We start from the raw sequence: 20730 nt of genomic DNA, 5'->3' as shown, positions 1-20730 counted from the left end.
GAGTTAGACACTCTCCTCTCTCCTCTATTATTATGTACTCTTGCTATAAAGAATGGGTGCTCTTCAGTTTCCCAAACACTACAAAGTCTACAATGTAAGGAAGTAGAGTAGCAGACAATGCAGCACATTACCAGGTGCAGGTAATGTTATGTTATAATCACATTAAAACAAGGAAATATGACACTGACAGTTCAGGGTTGGCTCAACTTAACACATGGGATTACTAAGAAAGGATGACTTCATCTAAATATGATATTCAATGATGTCATGAAATAATCAGGGAAGTAGACTATCTGCAATAAACAATAATAATACTGAAAAGCTGTCTGTCTGACTAACATGACAATTACTCACCCATCACCTGCGTGTATTGACATGGCCCTTGCTTGAAATTAAGCACCCACTATCTGGCTACCACTGAAAGCCTCTGCATGCGTTTATTTGTTATCTACAGCGTCACACTGAAAACCGCAGTGGAGAGAGAAAACTTGGAGCTACATTCCATTACAAAACTTCACACTGCACAATAGTGACATGTGCACACAGCATGCCTGAAACACTGTGCCCCCAATCTCCATTGTACACAGTATCATATATCCATACAGCATATGTACCCTCCGTTATTTATATACCGCTTAGATGGCTAATAGAGTTGTATGATACATAGCAAACATACTACTGTTACAAAACAAGTTTAAACAGTCTATAAAATGTCACTCACATTGTTACAAAACTGAACCTACACACCATCAAATTTAAAATGTTTAACATTTAAATATTTGTGCTCCATCAAATCGAATACTTCCTTTAAAAATATATCAATACTGATGACGTTACAGATAATATGATACACAGAACTATATACATTGCAGAAATATCTTGACAGGAATGATACGTGTGATATATCAATAAAGATAGGTATATTATTGAAACATCAATGCTAGTCTGTAATGTAAGTAAGATGTTTTCAATGTCTTTTGAGCACAGTGCTACCTGACCCATGCCACAGGGCTGCATTATGGAGTTCAAAAGGATATTGAAAGGAATAAATACTAACACACAAATCAGTAATAAAATTAAATATACTATCAGCCAAACCATGAATAGAACCTTCACAAGGAAAACCATTCTCCTTAGGGAATTACCTTAAGCCTCATGGTAATTAGAAGTATCAATACCATATAATTTAGAACTATTAATTATTGTGTGGGGATTTCAATATTTCAATACTACAATACTACAAATTACCCTTATCTTACAGCATTAATTTGATGATAATTTAGTGGGAGAAAGCAATGGAACACGCTGGTGTTACATGTGATTTAATACAGAGAAAGGATCACTTACGTAGCAGCCATTTCATTAATCAATAAGACATGCGAACACCTAAGCAAGTAGCCATGTCATGATCAAGTAGGTCCCAAACACATGTCGGTGAAGTGTACATTCATGACTTCCATCAGTATAACATGTCATCAAGTAGGTTCCAAACATCGATAGTTAGGTGTAGTTCACGAACTCACTAGTTCATTGAGCTAGTTGGCCCCATTGGAGGGGTACCACTGAACTACAATTACCATCAACAGACAGCTTATTTTTCATTAGGTGTGACTGGTCTCATTATTCACTGCAGTGACTTACCTGATCTCATTGCATAAGATCTTCTCACGAGTCATGATATCATATAACCAGAAAAGAACTTTAAAGATTTCTTGTCAACATGGCATTAGTAGTATCCCCCCAATTTGAAACTTCAAGCTTCTTCCCTACAATAAAGTGAGCACCTTTTTGTTGGGCACACGGTTCCTGTCTGGCTAACTCAAGTCCTGCTAGTAACCTTAGCCAGAGACATTGATATGCCACATGTCGTGTTGAACAACCGCTCAATTTGTTTAACAAACATTTCAACCTTGCCGTCTGCACTGCAAGTGTGTGTGTGTGTGTGTGTGTTTGTGTGTGTGTGTGTGCGTGTATAATAGTAATAGTTTTACAGTACAGCTCGAATAGAATACAATCACAGAAGGTAATAGGATTAGCTCCTTATGCTGTACTGAAGGCCCACTAGCAACCTGTGCTAGTGTGAGGTTGCTAGCGTGATGTAAAAACTCAAAAGTTGATAATATAATTCAAAGATGGCAATTAAACACATTTGTTTGGACACATTCGTTTGAACTGTACACATTCATTTGGATTTGATGATGCCATGAAAAGAAATACTTGCACTGCCAATAAGAATGGACTCTATTATGTATTTGTGGAGAGATTTCATCAGAAATTGTGATGTGTACAGTTCTCGTCACTAGCCCAGGATTCATCTTAGAGCTATACCTATCACAAATCAGATCATCTCTTATGGTCTGTCTTGGCAAACTAAATACCAATCCTCAACATCCATAGCTAGTAATTCAGATACTACTTCATCCCTCCATCACTTCTCAACAACAAAAACACGAATCTTTTTCATAATAACTACCCAAGTATAATGGTATTCAGTCACTACGTGTAATCATTGCTTTAGCATTGACCAGCATAGGACAAATTGAAGTAGTATGATCCAGCCGTTGCTGGAACTTGGATATACCCAATGTTGTTCGTACATAGCAGTTATGGAAAGTGGTAAACCTTCCCACTTAGGAGCCTTCAAAATTCACATCTCAGCACCACACAGCTCCAACAACCTTATACACAACTGTCTTGGTGCTAACAGAGAGTATGATTGTCAAATGACCAAAGGTTTTAGAAGCCTTAGCAAAATGACAGCAGTGATCTCTCCATCATTTAGAACCTAAATAAGTAAAATCTCTACACAAACAGATATTCACATTCACAAGTTGCTATAGGGACAGTTCTCAATATTTGCCACTATTGGAACATACATTACTACTAGTGTAATGACCAGGAAGTGATCAGATTAACATGTCAACTATCATAAATCATCTGATTACACAACCAGCCATTCCATAATACAAAAACTAGCCTATATTATAACCCACAGGATGTTACCACAGGTGTAGCTGCAGTAGGGGAATTCCCTTCAAGGATATCCTTCAACATAGAGTTTGGTGGCCTACTTGATAAAGCCACTTATAATAATTATTTGACAGGCTTCATACCATTTCCACTTCAGCACTACTACAAGCAGTACACCACACACTACAACACTAGGTACGAATTAATGTACCGGAAGTTTTGGTTGCACAACAGAATACACTGGGTCAATACTTTAACAACTCAATGCATAACTTCCTACTACTGGAATGAGTTAGCAAATGCCAATCTTATTGCACCGCTGTGACATGATACACAGCTCATAAATGTTAGTGTTACATTTTCATTTTTAAACAAGGAGAAGCAAAAGTGCACAATGGAATGGTGGATCTTTGTTTGAGTGTTGGGAGCATTTAAAGCAAAGCCAATTGACAGTCGTACTGCTATGCTACGCTACATAACATGAAAGTAGAAAGCAATCCTAGACTTGGAGCCACAAACAACACAAGCACCTCAAACAGGTCCAAAAACCTTCCAATTAGCTAGAGTAAGCCATTTTGGCTGGTTAAGGGAAGCTACTGTGTGCTTCATAGTTCCTATAAAGATCCTTCCCTCCATTCAGTTGTAATAACCATCCCACAAACTGTTCCAGAAGTCTCAGCATAACAGGAAGCAACGCCATCCCAAACAACACCTTCCACTTCCTATCCACAAACTTACTGTAATCAGTATACCACCATTTTATGTTTGGAACCAAATGAGGAAGCATTATCAGTTGAGCAGCAGTTAGTTCACATTCCATAAAGTGATAAACAATACACTAGATGGTAACTTATGCCTCAGCCTCATGAATTTGAATTGGTAACCACAGATACATGAGTTGACAAGAGATATGTATTTTAAAAAGTTGTGGTAGGAGGAGGTTGAATACTCTGCATTTCATATGAAGACACAACAACCAGATTTATCGAATGGTCAGATATAAGTGAGTGGAGAGAATGAAAGGGTACATTGGTGCTGGCAATCATACACAAATGGCAGCAAGAACACCAAACAACATAGCTTACACATGAACTGCAGCTTGCATGTTAAATTTCCATAAGAACAGCTTTTGCATTACTGAATATCTATGCAATGGTAAATGTCTACTTACCCAATGTGTAAAACTTGCAGGGTACAAATTGCTAACTTCCAACAGCTGACTTCACCAAGGAGGCGTAATTATTTTGTTGCTCAGTTTCATTTGTAAGGCAAAAGTACAAAGGAAATGGCAACATGGTACATCTACTGTCATTAAATAATATTACATCGATGAAAGAGTTAAGTCACACAGGTACACGTTATATGCACTGCTGTCTTTTACATGCTAGCTACCACTCAGTCATGTTAATTATAGTTCTTCAATTTCCATCAATCGTTGCTACACACAAACAAACACAATAACTAAACACTATCTAACAAGTGATGGCTCAATACTACACAAGATACGCCAGTGTAGACATCCTCCTATCCATTCATGCATTAGACAGAGCTCAGATAAATAAGTGCAAGAACAAAATTCCATCATGTCTTGTACACATATCATGCCCATGCTACATGACGCACCAATGCCTGAGAAGTCCCATAGCTTCTTCTAGCAACAGTTTCCAAGAAGAGATCACACGTACTTTCATTACAGACCAGCCTATGTGGCTTCTGTTGAGAAAAGATTTTTCATATTACCATACAACACAAATCAGACAATTACAATATACTTTCCCATGCAGGAGAGTAATAACATTGTGTTATTGTTGTCTGCGGCATGCGTTTCTACTTCACTTGGCCCCGTCACTCACTACCATGAGTCTTGATACATAAACTATTGATCTAGCCGGTGGCGGGAGCAGTAGTAAGGGAACACCACATATCATGTTGGCAATGTTCAAGATCACATAATAATCTCAACTATAGACTATTCTGTAGAGCTTAAGACAGTGACTGCAAAGGTATACCCAAAGTGATCAATAGTTAGTGGCAACGATCACCTAAAATTCAAACTAGAGCAAAGTGGATTGTTGCAAAAAAAATTCACTTTTGAATGCTATGAGGGCATGTATGGTCATTCATTTAGTGACTATATATAATAGCATAACTGTGAGGTTTGGGTTCCACAGTTCCTTAGCTGCATAGAAATTTTCAACCGTTTTTGTCACGACCAGAATTTACCCAGTAGCATATTGTAGGGCAAAATAAAAAGACTCTTGAATGAAATTTTTGTGACACAGTATAACATGCCAACAACATGAGTTGTTCATGACCCTTATTAAGTGTTAATCTAATTAAAAGTGTCACACCACAGATGGTTTCTCTTTGCTTTTACACTAATTAACAATTGGAAATTTCCCATGAATGGAGGATCAAATTTGTACAGATACTTCTTCTAAACAATTGTAAACTAACAAACAGCATCTTTATATATGCATACACATAGAGCAAGCTCCAAAAATAAAACACTTGAAGCTACCTGAACCCATATCTTTTGGACATGATGGTTTGTGTGTCAGTGTTGACTGTTAGTTACTTTGCTGATGAAGTTATGGTAAACAGTACAGTTATCACTTTATCCACTCTCAATTGTAAATTTCTACTTTAACCTCTAACTAAAATTTGTGTATACATTCGAGAGTTGAATGTGCCTATGTACAGCCCTAGTCTTGTTGCCAGCTGTGATGCTAGAAGAGTGCAACAAAATTTAAAAAAAAAATGTTCTTAATCCGATTACAAGCCGTTATATTACACCTTGTACTTTACCAACCACACAACAAAATATAAAACCAAGAGTTGTTACCACCTTCGGGTTACCAGGATAGCTCATGTTGACAACCTGACAACACCCCCACACATACAGCTAAACATATACCACCTACAAGAAACAATGGTCACTGGTACTTTAACCAGTGTTAATTTAACATTTTAATGGGAGAATATGGAGTCAAACCAAATGGAGTAAACATTGTAGTTTATGCCCCAGTCTACTTTAGATTATTAATAGAGCGGTTTTAAGCAACATTACAGGGTGCAGCATTAAATTGAAACAAAGTGGTATTTATACAGGTGAAGTGCAGAAATACGGATAGCCAAAAACTATATAATTGCTTACTAACATAATAGACGGATGGTGCATAGTTTGACTATGAACACCTAATCCATCTCCTCACCCACACATTTCTAAATTTACATATAGATGAAATGTTCTATGAGAATACAGACTAGATATATATATATATATATATGCTATGTTGTCCTTCTAGTACCTATGCTGTATCGTCCTAGTATTTCAGTGCCAGCAATTATATCACTACAGTGAATTCACAGTCCATGTTTCCATCATGGCAGATACTATTTTGTATTAAAGTGCGTACAATGGTGAAACCGCTTTATTACCTGGCACTTAAGGACATACACAGAAGGCAGAACCTGTATGTAAAGCAGCCATTACTACAGCACTTTCTACATACATACATACAAAAAAAACAATTGTTCTACATATTTCCAATAGCTATTCATTCATGCAGGAAGGTAACATTTTAATATGAAACAAAACACAAAATCATGGTAGGGAACTAACTTGCTCCAGAAACTGCAGCAAGTTGTAACTGCCTCCACAGAACAGCGTAAAGAAATGACGACCTAATGGGGTCCATCATTAAACAATCACAATCAATGTCAATTCCCACGCACCCATGTCCTGATGGTAGACATGTCTAAAGCTCAACTCCTTTCTGTCTTCCAGATACTTGGTTACCACGCAATGGACGCTGGAGAGTTATAAACACAAGAGCACATCACTAGACTGGCTAAATTATAGTAAATGGCTACTGGCTGGCTCGCTCACCTGATATCGGGGAGGACAAACTTTTTGTAAGCAGACTTTGCGGCGGCCTTGGATTTCTCCATGGCCATAAGATAGGAGACATCGGCCAGTACAGACTCCAAGTCCGCCATGATTCCCTAGATCAGCAGCTCTGGATCAGCTTCGTAAGCGGAACTAGTAAACACAAACTTACAGAATACAAAATTGTCGCTCTGATTATTAGATCATACCGAATTCGGCCAAAGCCACGGATCACGTGACAGATTAGCAGAAAAGGTGATGTAGTTTCGGTTGGTCTGAAAAACTTGTCATTTAGCGCTAGTTGTAGCATGTTGTGAAATGTCCGTGGAAGTTGGTAAGTGTGCAGCTCGTTCTACTACTGGAGACTTAGATTATGCCGCGTGTTGTTTTTATAGCGAATCGAGTGGTTTACCCGCCCGACTCAAGGCAGTCTTATGAGGTAAGAGATCAAGTAACGCCAGTAGTGACTGGTGCGATCTTGACTGTTTATCTTCAATTGTATAGCCGGAGTCGAGTAGCGGGGACACGGAGGAGTTTATTAAGAGTGTAAAAGATAGTTTACAAAGAGGTCGCTACGACACGGCCACCAGAGACGGTCACTACGGGGTAGTAGGCAGCGAGGACGAGCAACCGAGCCTGCCATCTGATTATGATCTACGCAATGGCAGCTCAGAGCACGGTGGATCTTTAGTAGATCTAGTGGATTTCCCAAATTCTGATGATGAACAATCAAGGTGGCTATCCCCAGATCCTCCAACCCAAGGCAACATGTTGAGAGTAAAGCAAATGTCACCAGGGAGTGATGATATTGTCCTCAGCTACCCCAGGCAGTTAGTCAACAACAAGAGAGAAAATGGTGAGTTGTTTGTTGACTGCCAAGGGGAGGGTAATTATCAACCGTTATCACTTTGTCTTGTTGTATATGACAGGTGATAATGTTGTGGAGCTGCAGCTGCTGGAAGATGAAAACAGACAGCCAGCTGAAGCAAGGTGTGATAGCTTGATCTGTTGTGCTGTATCTAGTTAGTACATGTATCGTACACTACAGTACACTACAGTACATTGCACAACACACTGTACACAATGCCCTCCAGCTGATGGATAAACATTCCATTGGCAGGGCTTTATGTGGTCTGTGGCTTCCACTGTCCTCATGGCAATGGAGTTATAATCCTTTGATTGGCTAACTATACCACAAAATTAGGATTAAACTTGGACTTTGCTTTTTGTTGTTGTTTACCTGGGGGACCTTAGGGAATATATGTCATCATGCATGCTGACTATGTTGCCATGAGAACACACTAGATTATGCCTTGTAGATGACATGTATTCTCTTGTCTCCATAGCAACCATTGCCATGAGGCAAGGTCACCCATGCCCAAGCTTCAGCGACGAGCAACGCATGCCCAGTTGCCTGATAAGGGCATTAATGATCGATTGAAAGAACTTCTATTGAAGAGATCAAACTCTTGTTCACAAATTGACACTCCTTTTTTACCAGAAGAGGCACCTACTAGTAGTAGTCCCGAGAAAGAGGTTGAATGGAATGAAAATGGGAAGAGCAAAGTGTCAATAGTTGAGAGCAGTGAAGAGTTACCATTTCGTAGTATCCCAAAAAGACGGAGCACAACAGGGAGTAGTATTCATAGGTTCAGTGAAACATCCACTCTTAGTGATAATGACTCATTCCGACGACGCAGTAATCTTTATTTACAGCGTCGGTTCAGCAATTACAGTGTTGCCACAACATCACTGACAACCTGTAGTAACTTCAGTACAATTCTGGAGCCAAACAGTGCTATAGATCTAGCAGAAGCTTTGTTCATGAACATATTTGACAACGATGACATTGATGGGTTAATCCCACCAAGATTTCTGGATACAAACCCTGATGCCATTGTAGACAATATCAGAGAGGAAGAAATATTTTCTGGCTCCTACAGTCCATCAGCATCTTGTGATCACTCCAGTAGTTTGGACGAAGACTATGCTAATACTTTTAATTTCTATGCTAGTGAACTGGGAAATTCGGAGTTGAGATTGCCATGTGCATCTACCCCTCGTACCACAGGTAGTCCAAGATCATCACGACACAGCAAATCAGCAAGTCCTGAGAGAACTGAGCCGGTGTCATCATTTCCCATTGAGGGGGGTCCCCCTCGTACTAGTATGTTTTCAATGAATAGTATGCTGTTGGATACAGTGGAAGAGGAAACAGCTAGTCAAATATCTCCTTCACCCAGAGTGCTGTCTCCCCGAATGTCAATTGATCTGGGAGACAGCTTTGACCTTGCAAGTGAACTACGTAGTAATAAACCACAAACCACATCTCACCGACTGTCAGTTCCACACATGAGGAAGGTGTCATTACAGAGGGAGCACTCTCCACGTGAACATCATCGCTATAGTGTTGATTCAATGGTTAGTGAGAATTCTTTTTACTTCAGTGTCACTTCGTTTGATGATGATATCAAAGGCAAAATGGAACAAATCGAAGATCCAGCTTCTTCACCAAAAGTTGAGCGGCGGCAGCGTAAGTTGGCCACTGTTGCCACACCTCCTAATTCTACAGTACTTAATTGGCTAGCCAATATACCAAAGGATAATCCTCCTACCCTTGACCCAGATGAGCCATGGCCGTTCAATGATGATTCAGCACAATCATCTGCACCTTGTGAGGTTAACATGGAGTTTCTAACTGTTCCTGAACGGAAACTGTCACTATCAGAATCTTCAGATATGAGTTTCCACAGTTGCCGTGATGACTATGCAGCTAGCAACATAAGTGGACAAGACTCAATAGACTATATACAACTTGATGGTAATACACAAACCGACCTTCCCGACCAGACATCTCATGGAGAACACTTAAATGATCCGTCAGATAAAATACTACAGGAACAACCCGTTTCACCACGGATACGACCCAGACTAAGACATCGGCAAGCACCAGTCGATGAAGACGACATTATTTTATGAACCCTCCTCCCCCTTCGTATTATTTGTGTGCGCGTACATGTAATAACAAATGAATTATGATAGTGTACATTGTACTATAATTATAATGCTGTCTGTGCTATATTAGTTTTATTCATTGCTGGCAGCTAATATTAAAAATATGTACTGCAATAAGTATCTGTCTCTTATAAATAAGGAAGCCACATTCCTGTAAATAGTAACATGATATAATGAGATTACACAGCTAAAAATAGTAGCATCACATAATTATACGATGGTGTACCATTAGAGAAGAGAAGGACTTGCTGTCAGAGGTGCTGGACGGGATACCAGATATTCCCAACCATGCCCACAGCATAGCCCCACCCATGCCATCATCTGCAGAGATAGCCAACATGTTGGTTAGACAGAAGATGCAGCAAGAGCTTCAGAACACAAGAGAGAGCATCTTCCAACTGGAGCAGACCCATCAACAGGAGGTGGCCAAGCTGAATGAAATGTTAGAGGCAGTGAAACTGGAACGAAGAAATGACAGAAATCAGCTTCAGCAGAAAATCAGTACACTTCAAAAGGTAAAGTGGCACAGTATTTGAATTGAACTAACAGGGTAATGCATGCACACTTAGTTAGTGAAAGGTGCACACTCATTGACATAGGGGAAGCCTCAGCAGAGGAAACCTTCTATTAGGGTAAATAGAATCCTTTTAGTGGTCTCATTCCCATTTTCTATTGACAAAATTATATCTCACTACACACACATAACTGAGTGTATGCATGTGAGTGTGTATGGGTCTACTATCCGTACAGTGCAGCTGATAAAGTCTCTATTACATGTGCTTCTATGATAATTATGACTGCTAGGTAATCCCAGTTGGCTGGCCTCTTCAGAGTGGGTGGAGTTTTGCAGGTGCTCGGGTAGTTTGTAATGCATCTTTCCTAGATAATTTGTTAGATTTGTTATCAATGTGTAGGCACTATTCTATTGAAATGAGAGGGAAACAGGTCTGGCCTGTGTTGACCACTTTAGTGCAAACTCTCAAGTGCCTAATTAAATTTTTATAATAATAATAAAATTATTCATGTAAATTATTATACCTGTTGTGATGTAATGTGATTTCATCATGAACTCATTAGGAGCTGGAATCTGCAAAAAGGAAGACAAAGAACCTTTCTCGAGATCACAACTCTTCAATGGAACGAGCTAAAGAGGCCAGCTCTCTTGCTCACAAGATTGAGACTGAATCCATACAAGTCAAACTGACTACGGTGGGTTTTCATAGTAGGTGTGGAGTGGATATCTGAGATCATATGATCACTACAGGAACATGAACTAGAAGTTAACAAACTTAAGAAGGCCCATCGCACCGAAATATCTGAACTACATCATCAGCTTAAAGTGAGTAGTTTACAAACAACGTTTCGTTAGTTATGAGGAGCTTTAGGAGAAGGAACAGGAGTTGAAACTAGCCAACCAGAAACTAAAAGAGCAGGGGGAGGGGCTTGTAGCACTGCAGCTGCAACTGGAGGAGTGCCGTCGTGACAACCAACTAAGACAAGCCAAGCTGAAGGAAGAGTTGACCAGCAAGAATGAACAACACCATCGCCAAGTGAAGAAGGAAAAGGTTTGACAATAGTGTGTGTAAGCAATGGGCGTTTGAGACAGAAGACTACCATTTGACAAGTAGTCTCATCCCCAGTCGCCCACGTGCTTCGCATGATCAAGCGCGTGGGCAGCTGGGGATGAGACTATTGACAAGTCTGTCTGGTGAAGACCTTTAAAGTCAACAATTTGAATAATTTGATCAGCCTAAAACCTAAAAAGTTTTTGTTCAAGTTTGAAACTTGACTCCTGTTAACTTCTGTTGCTTACAATACATGGTTAGGGTGATCTAACCATTCATTGTTGTGGTACAGTCATTGGCAGTAGCAAGAGCTGTAGAAGAGGCCAATCAACAGAAGATAAAGGAATTACATGAGGTAAATTGATTAGTGTAAATTAGTAAATGTATCACATCACACCATCCCAACATCAGCTGCAGCAAAAATGTCACGAGGATAAAATGACTGCCATCAGCAAGTTGGAGAAGAAATTCTGTTTGCAGTTGGAAGAAGCTCAGAAAAAAGATCATGTGAGTTGTACAATTAACTGTATATGTGTGGCATATTACATTTAGGGAAGTCACCCTCCCACTCCACGAGAAGGGGGTGTGGCTAGCAGACATGTGGAGAAATTGAAACAGGTAATATCCAATAATATCCTGATAGTATTCCAATATGACTGTGATAGGAACACAGTGCAGAGCGTGTCAAATGGCAGCAGAGAGAACAGCAACTGGAACAAGAGTTACAGCAAGCTCGCAGTGAAGTGCGTTTAACACAACAAAGAGAAAAGGAGGTGTGTGTATCCCTTTAATACTTAATATGATCACATGAGATCAGGTGAGCCACCAGCACAACAAAGAGAACAAAGCCATCTCCATGGAGATAATGGAAGAGTGTCACAAAATGTCAACCTTACTCATGAAGCGCATCAGAAGGTGCATACAGTGTGTTAAAATAAATTTTATTGTAATTACTGCACAGTGGTAAAGCCCCTCCCACAAACTGCTGGGCTGCCATAGTCCAGCTGAAGAATATTAATGCTGAGCTAAGCACACAACTGAAGGGACTGAGAGCAAAGATTGACCAGGAGAAACAGACCGCCATTAAAACCAACCGTGAGAGGATGTCTGAGATTAGGAAACTTCAGAAGGGACATCGACGAGGCAAGTCACCTGAGGAACAACAGCTGGAGAGAGAGGTGTCCACTCTGAGGGAACACCTTACAATACTGAACAAGGTAAGAAACGACTAGTTACATGTTGTCTATTGTATATCTCTTGTATACAGGAACACTTGTTGCTGGAAGGAAAAATAAACAAAACAAAGTCATAATTATTGTTGTCGACTTGACTATACAACTGCACACACTAACAAGGAAACACAGGTTTTAGATACTGTTTTTAAAATCAATTGTTTATTTGTGAAGATGAAAAACAGGTATATTATAATTGTATATTGATTAATAAAAGGTACTTAGTCATGAGATTGGTCATCATTTACACTACAATCATTATTGATTGACGTCTGTTTATATTGTGATGAAATAAGTGGATCATTTTCTGTGTCATTGTTGTCAGATTGTGAGTGATGCTTTGACTTGTTGCGATTTTCCTCAATGTACAACTCCATTTGATGTTCATCGTAATCAATGAAGAAGGTAGCTATCAGAAACATGGCACTACCAATGGCTGCTGCAAAGCAAGTAATGTAGAGTGCCTTCTGAAGGGACAAGGACTCAGCATGGTCGCTCTTATCATCGCCATGAATGGCATCAGATATCTGTTAAACAATAAACACTGCTGTTACATTATTCCCAATTAAAATACTATGTATTTCTACACAGGAGTGTTACTTGTATGTGGGTGACTACTCGACAGTGAAGGTGACAAATAAGTATCCTATACAATAACAGCTGCAGGGATAGTAAACTATTGTTGTTATGTAATCACACATTACAAAAAAACATCAACAAAAGAAGGGTAACATTGGAAGCAATATAGTGAGTATTTCCGGTTTTCACCTTTCTAATTTCTCTTGCACTGATACTATAGAAGTTTCAGCAAAATGGTTGCTACTCTAGAAAACATGCAACAATGATGTCCTTACCACTCCAACTAGAAGTGGAGAGAAGGAGTCCCCCAGAATATGAGACAGGAACACTTGAAAACCAGCAGCTGTTGACCTCCTCTCTGGTATAACAGTGTTCTGTCACCATAGCAACAGTTAACAGTGGATCATAATATGATAACACACTCACCAAAATGATGGCAGTCACAGGGGCCAAACACAAACTTGAGAAAAACACTGTTATCGCCATTAAAACCTGAGCAAAACCAGTGAACTACTAGAACACACATCAACTTGACTTACCAGACCCGCTGGTGCTGAGTAACTGGCCAGGGTGAGGCCTAAGAACACAGTAGCACTGCTAACATACAGACTAATAGCACAAACATAACAGTCAGCTGAAGCTCCAATTCTAAGTCTCAGACGTTTCGCAGATTCTGATCCGACCACAGTCCCACCCAAGCCACCCAGTATGATAATCACACCCATCATCAAGTTAGTCTCCGTGTTGCTGTATGAGTGACCATTATCACGTGATGTCTTGTAGATAAATAGTGATGCCCACTGAGTCAGGGCACCCAAAGTAAATATCCCCATAGCAAAACCCAATACAGATAACATATAGGAGCGAATCTTTAAACAGTAAACAATATCTTCATAGTAAGCTCGTATTCCTAACTTGCCACGGACATCAACTCCTTCCTTCTGTCCTCGAGGTGGCTCCCTCAGAATAAAAAATATTAACAGTGCACATAGTATGCCCATCAAGGGGGTGACCTGTGGGAACACTATACTAATTGTTGTACAATCATACACCACATACCCTTAGGGCAAATCTCCATGGTTTCATCAGGTCATGAGTGGCTGTATAATTCTTGGAGAGTGTCTCATTAGCAATCTTTGCTGATCCTGCTCCTACTCCGAAGCCCATTGCTGTACCAACTGGGATGGCAATGTAGAAGATGGACAATGCTCGAATTCTCAAATGAGTTGAGAAAAGGTCAGCAATGATGGTTGGAGCCACTGTAACATAACTAGCCTCTCCTACTCCAACCATTGACCTCAACACTAACAGGGCCCAGTAGGTCTGATGACAACACTATATCTTACCATACTATAAATAGAACTGGTAACTTACTGGGGCAAAGGAGCTGGCTGCTGTGAAAAATGACCACAAGATGACACCCAGTACCATTAAGTGTTTGCGGCTGAATCGATCACCAAGATAGCCAAATATGGGTGAGACGCACATGTAACTAACAACAAACCCAGTCTGTAACAAAGCAATTTTGGTGTCTGACAAGTACTTATCAAAACCATTCTGTGTCGCATTCTTGAGGTCAGGTAGAACTCCTAATAAGTGGACATTATACACTGATAATCCCTCAGTAAACACATACACCTGAGACATATTCAACGCATAACGATCTTCTCAAAACTTGACACTAGTCTAATGATATTCATGGAAATAATTTTATTGACAATAGCACTTTGAACATGATACATTAAACATCAATTAGGAGAGTGAGATCAATAAAAACTGAACACTTATAACAGAAGGTGTTATTAGCTAATGGAACAGACTAGACACTAGCAGATGGATACTAACACGATGTAGTGAGCTGTGAACTGCATTCACAGGAAACTATGTATAGAGTGTCAATCTGATTATGTAGTCTGTTATATCAGGAGCTTATTGTGTCCAGACGCAATAAGCTCCAGGTTATATTACAGCTGTGAGTTTGTGCATGCGTGGCATTATGTGTATGTAGTATATGTGTTTACGTGTACAGTAACTTCCAACGACTAAGAACAAACACTCAGAGGATGCAGTTAAAAGTTTATGTAAATGCATCTGCTATAAATGGACACAACTCAGACCTTGGACTGAATGAAGGTCATAACTTGTAATATATCACTAGTCTCGTCCTCTGGTTGGTGGCTGCCTGTGTAGGCATATGATGTGTCATACACATCACGAGAATACCATTTAATGGAAGTGTCAGGTACTATTGTATAGTTATGACATAATCCATAGCAGGTGTTACTATCATAATGGTCCCATTAGGCTATTATTTAATTGAATGCATCTCTTTTGGTAGTCAATATACACTATATGGTAATGAGTGTCCATTAAACATTAGTTCTGAGGTAGAAGCCACAATGATCACTAGAATCATCCACATGATAGTGGCAAAGGTGCTAACATACAATTGTACATTTGTCCTTAATTCCTTATTTAGCAATCACTATTTGCATGTCTGGTGAAACCTGTCTATTCAGGCCAAAATTCCCAGAGTGGGTGGCTGCATTAAGCAAGATCATTTTTGTACACAGATGGGATTATTACTATTATGGCCATTGTAAACAGGTGACCTTACTATAGTGACCTGTTTCACTGTATTTCTGATGAAACAGTAACATTGTCAAGTGCATTGCAGATTTGGTGGAGTCAAGAGCATCTTTCTTGTAGTCAGTGCAGTATCTAATGACAACAGTAATAAAACCTCACATAGTGACCATCCCACAATGTTAGACTGCATACCACAAGTGGCCCTATTAATGAGGCTTTGTTTATATACAACAACAGCTTTGAGAAGGAACCTAGCCAAAATGAGGTGACCTTGATGATCAGGATACGTATCCATGATCCCATTTCTTTATACTACTAAACTCCTGAAATCAGGACACCTCTTTAAATACAGACAGTTAAGCATGGGTTCCAAGGTAGAGTATACCCTAAAAGCATGTGTACCGTACATGAAAAAATAAATACAAAACTAGTTGCAGTATAGTTGCACCAATAAAACAAAGTAATTGCACTGGAACTATAATACTGTACATGGTAAGAAGACAGCAGGAGTAACAGTGACGAAATGACAAATTTGGTGCATTTATAGTTTACGCATTGAACCTTTTATCCAGCAAATTCCAAGCAGGAAATAGATCATTTGCAGAGTCCAAAAAGTTTGCAAAAACTTATTACTATACCATATATGGTGGTAATACATAGTTTCACTTCTCAATACTCAAAACCTGCATAATAACACTTGAAGGAATGATACATATAGTCCAACCAGGCTTCATTTAAATAGCCATTGACTTACAGCACAATAGAAGGGTCACTTACAAATAAAAAAGATCAATAATGACAGTCTGTTAGCTATACATATACTGGCATTTTAAAACTTGTTAATTTAAAAATGAAGTAGGGATCTATGCAATACTAAGTATTGAAACAAGAGATGAATGATGGTATTACAGCATAGATCAGTGGGAAGTCCCTACTTTGGCAATGAACAAAATAATTATTATAGCTAATGTGCCAAAGTAGGGACTTTCCCACTGATCTATGCTGTAATACCATCATTCATCTCTTGTTTCACTACTTAGTATTGCATAGATCCCTACTTCATTTTTAAATTAACAAGTTTTAAAATACTAGTTTTTTAGTTTTTTGCTGTAGCACAGTTTGACTTGTGACTGCTCTATTTGAATATCACACATGACTGTTGTATTAGAGTGTCGCAAATCAGCCAAGGGGTGTACAGCTAGCTAGACCAATAAAGGGTGAGGTCTTCTTGCTTACTGTTAAGCAAATAGCTAGCTAGATTGTTAAGAGGTGTGCATGGTCTTCGTACTCTATCGCTATTAGTCTTTATTATTTGATGGGTGTGGTCACAAACCTATCAATAACGGAATCTGAATCGCAAAAGTAGCGGATATCTAGCTAGTATACCTCTTATAGTAGTGCCAGGACTGAAGCACTTCTGAAATCCAGCACTGAAATAATTTAAATATGCTGCTGAATGAACGTGTAGATATGAAAAATTAACGCCTCAATATGGTTTCGTTGTATGAAGAAGAAGACAAGCAGCCTGATTGAAGATAAAAGAAATGACAAGGTGCAGAGAACCTACACTCATTGGAACCCCAAAAGGCACACCCCACCGGTCAGTTTGTTGTTGTGGCATAAAATTGTGGCCATGTGCTGTTTCGTTTGGCCTTTAGGTTTGCGAATGTGGTCAGGCAGTGAGGCAGACTAAATTTCAAGTTTTGGCAATTTAAAAAAAAACCTTTATCTGGTCACCGGTAAGTGTTTTCTTGTTTTCAATGCTGTATTTCATATTAGATGGACTATTAGATGGACTAATAATATTCCACAGGTGGTTTTGTTGCAAAATGTTTCTTTAGGATGATTTTTAAAAGCGACAATATTGGTGGTGCACGTCACTTTTGGGCGATCCCTACCAGAAAATTATCACAGGGGATGAATTTCCAATGTTTGGCTTTTTGGGATTATGAGGATGAATGATACAAAGCATTAAACCTGCAGGAAAGGGGATTAAAAATCAGCTAAAATTTAAATAGCTGCTCTTCAAAAAGTTCAGATGTATACTAAGTAGTGCCTTTATTAAAACCTAAAAAAGGCACTTATAAGCTCCTGGTTTCAACTGTTCAAAAATCTCCAGGTTTCAAGAAAGTTCAGATGTACAGAAAGTACCTTCTTATTAGAACTAATATAAGCTCCTGGTTTCAACTGCAACAAGGCAGAAGTTATAAGCTCCTGTTAAAACACACAGAAAACACAGCATGAATTGTTTAGTAGTAGTTTAACCTATTGATCTCTATGCATTGATTATTTTCATTTTGTGATTAACAACTGCCTTGCAGTAAATGTATACTACTATTACTGCAGAAGGGAGAAATGAACACACCTTATGTAATATATTCTAATAGAACAGTCAATTACTGATGGTATTACCTTCTCTAATAGAGTAGTCATGATCTATTATACAATAGATAGCCAAAAAAAAATTTTTTTTTTTTAAATTGGAGGAGTCTTATTGACATTATAGCATCTTAAACCCAGATCTGATTATACTGAGATTTGAGAATGTCGAGAGCCTGGCAATATGGCATGGCCAAGTGAGGAAGGATCGAGTGTGACTCCTGCCGGACCAGCAGTGCTTCAGCATCATGTAGTGCTGCAGGAGTCATACCTTTACCACTGAATTTACAGCAAATGGTGCTTGGAATGTGGTTTAATCAACACATGTGTATATACATGTAAAGAGACAAATAGGCATGGTCTTGACTTTCCCTCAGGAAAGTATGCGAGACTAATAAGGCTACTCCAAATAAATTCTCTGTCCCAGCATCTATTTACTATCAGCACTAAAATATTCCATTATTCTGTATTCCTCCATTGTTTTCTGCATTACAAATGATCTTGTAAAGTTAGCTAATGTGTCAGTGTACTAGAGTTGGCACAAATTTATGTTAAAAGATGAGGATACAACCTTAAGTATGCTTTTATGTAGTTGTGCTATGGCTTTGCTCAGGTAAATAAGCAGCCAGTCATATATAATATAAATGGACCACTTGCCCACATGGAAATACACCTGAGCGGAGGAGGAAAGGCAGACACATGGAACAATGTGGTGCACACAGATTGGCAATACTTTGATTATAATATATGGTCAAACAATATATTTAGCATAAATTGGATGGCTGCAGGTTCGAGGCTACCTAGGTCCAGTCATGGATTTTTTCTCCTTCCTGCAACTTTTCAAACACACCTTACGTAACTAATGTCTTTGTATCTAATGTCTTTGAGCAGGTTGTAGGACCAGGTGTCCTACAGACCTTCAGCACTTGTGCTGTAAAGCTTTAATAAAAAAAAAATCACGTGATCACTGGAGTGGCTGGCAACTGACTCGCTCTCTTCTTTGACTGAAAAAGTGACTCGTTTGTTGGTTTAACCTATGGTTTAACTTGATTGATGAGGAAGTGATAAGTGTTTTTTGCTGTTGCCATGTCAGTAATTAGAGGAATCAGGCGCGACTGCGAGCACTACTTGACTTCACCTGAAACCATACCAATCAACAATTGTGATACTTGTATTACTTGTGATAGACCAATTGTCAGACTATCTAGAGTGTGTGTGGTGTGAAAGGCATCAGCACCGAAGTTGTGCAAGGATAAGTGTTGACCTTTGCGACCTTCCCAAAAACATTGTATTTTCTTTGTTGTGAGTGTATCAATAAACTTCCTACTGTTCTTGTCACCTATGACAAAACTAAAGAAGCTTGTACTACTATTGAAAACAAAACCAGTACAGGATACTTTGTTCAACAAGTTTGATAGTTTAGCTGAGACAATAAATGACCTGTCCTACCAATTAAACTGCCATGATGTAGAAGATTTGGATAATGTCTCTACAGTAAGTAGTCAGCCACCCAAACAAGAGCTCCGCTCTACTCGACTCTCCAGCAAACATCCCTTATCTGTCAAATCTATTGTTTCGATGACTGCTGACATCATATTGGAAGAAAAAGAAAAGGAAAAGGAGACAAAACCTGATTGTACATAATGTTCCCGAACCAAACTTAACAGAAGCACATGCCAGAAAAAAAGAAGACATCCAGAATCTATCCACTTTATTCAACTAGTATATTGGTGTATCAGCTTCTATCACTAACGCTATATGTATTGGAAAACAAGGTAATAAACCCAGGCTAATCAAGGTATCACTCTATTCTAGAGAAGAAACACTCACCATCCTTCGTAATCGATGGAACCTGAGAAGCAAAGAGCACCCATCACACGTCACCAAAACTTTCATCACACCTGACTTGACTCCACTAGAACAACAAAAGAGCAAACAACTTTGTGAAGAACTAGCTAATCTTAACAAGGAAGGAAAACGTTATAGAATCAAGCATGGTAAGATAATTCTGAGGGAAGCAGCTACTTTCCAAAGCAACAAGTAAAGTCAGCCAACTCCAAACAACATGTACCTATAAAACCACGTGATGAACAAAATTACAACATCTACCACTTTGTAATTATAGAACTCATTTGTACCATTATCTGTGTTATATACTCTCTGTGAGGTTTACACAGTAATAATAAATATAAATAAATTAAAAATCTCTAGACTAGAGATCTTGTATCCGCTAACGATCCAACGGTCTAAAAGTTGCATACATATTATTTTTCTAACCATAGATAATATATACCTTCTAACATACATGGGATAACAGCGAGTAAGACTGCTTCCAGTCCTGCAGCTCTAGATTCTGATTAATGCTCACCCAATATTGTAGTTCTGTCCGCGTAATTCAGCATGTTGATGACGAACAGTATCATCATATTGACGAAGACGACCTTGCTCACTTTTTCAGCAGACATAACGTACCGCGTGTCATCTAACCGCCATCAGCTGTTACCGTTCG

The 20730-nt window shown here is 39.0% G+C and overlaps 3 protein-coding genes across 5 annotated transcripts in view; 1 reads left to right on the top strand and 2 right to left on the bottom strand.

Moving 5' to 3' along the window:
* The window catches only part of LOC136242722 (beta-adrenergic receptor kinase 1-like), a 16464-nt gene extending 9379 nt beyond the window's left edge, over positions 1-7085 (bottom strand). Inside the window, exons 1-3 of the mRNA XM_066034176.1 lie at positions 6863-7085; positions 6709-6785; positions 6596-6657 (exon numbers count right to left, since the gene is read on the bottom strand). Of these exons, the coding sequence (XP_065890248.1) occupies positions 6596-6657; positions 6709-6785; positions 6863-6972 (249 nt within the window). The 5' untranslated portion in view covers positions 6973-7085. The remainder of the gene's footprint in view (positions 1-6595; positions 6658-6708; positions 6786-6862) is intronic.
* Positions 7041-12875, top strand: LOC136242721 (trichohyalin-like). Of its 2 annotated transcripts, XM_066034175.1 has the most exons (15): positions 7041-7196; positions 7258-7301; positions 7367-7718; positions 7792-7852; positions 10110-10392; positions 10955-11086; positions 11142-11216; positions 11263-11442; positions 11735-11797; positions 11854-11949; positions 11995-12060; positions 12108-12215; positions 12260-12357; positions 12404-12659; positions 12710-12875. In XM_066034175.1, exons 1-15 carry the CDS (start codon positions 7181-7183, stop codon positions 12752-12754), a joined length of 1875 nt encoding a protein of 624 aa, XP_065890247.1. In that variant the 5' UTR covers positions 7041-7180; the 3' UTR covers positions 12755-12875. The 2 variants fall into 2 exon arrangements, with proteins under 2 accessions (XP_065890247.1, XP_065890246.1); XM_066034174.1 differs by lacking the exons at positions 10110-10392; positions 10955-11086; positions 11142-11216; ... (6 more) ...; positions 12404-12659; positions 12710-12875 and adding an exon at positions 8209-9965 and having other exon boundaries at positions 7042-7196.
* On the bottom strand, positions 12715-20730 carry LOC136242723 (protein spinster homolog 1-like). 2 transcript variants are annotated; one of them, XM_066034177.1, is made up of 7 exons: positions 20590-20730; positions 14628-14842; positions 14313-14576; positions 13793-14266; positions 13680-13745; positions 13529-13627; positions 12715-13201 (listed from the first exon to the last, which is right to left on the bottom strand). In XM_066034177.1, the coding sequence occupies exons 1-7, from the start codon at positions 20684-20686 to the stop codon at positions 12896-12898; spliced, it is 1521 nt and encodes a 506-aa protein (XP_065890249.1). In that variant the 5' UTR covers positions 20687-20730; the 3' UTR covers positions 12715-12895. The 2 variants fall into 2 exon arrangements, 1 of the variants encoding a protein (XP_065890249.1); XR_010694624.1 differs by having other exon boundaries at positions 13063-13201; positions 13443-13627.

The sequence above is a fragment of the Dysidea avara genome, chromosome 13, assembly GCF_963678975.1.
Source record: "Dysidea avara chromosome 13, odDysAvar1.4, whole genome shotgun sequence".
Classification (NCBI taxonomy): Eukaryota; Metazoa; Porifera; class Demospongiae; order Dictyoceratida; family Dysideidae; genus Dysidea; species Dysidea avara.
Note: the sequence above shows the minus strand (reverse complement) of the source record. Positions and strands in the feature narration are given on the sequence as shown.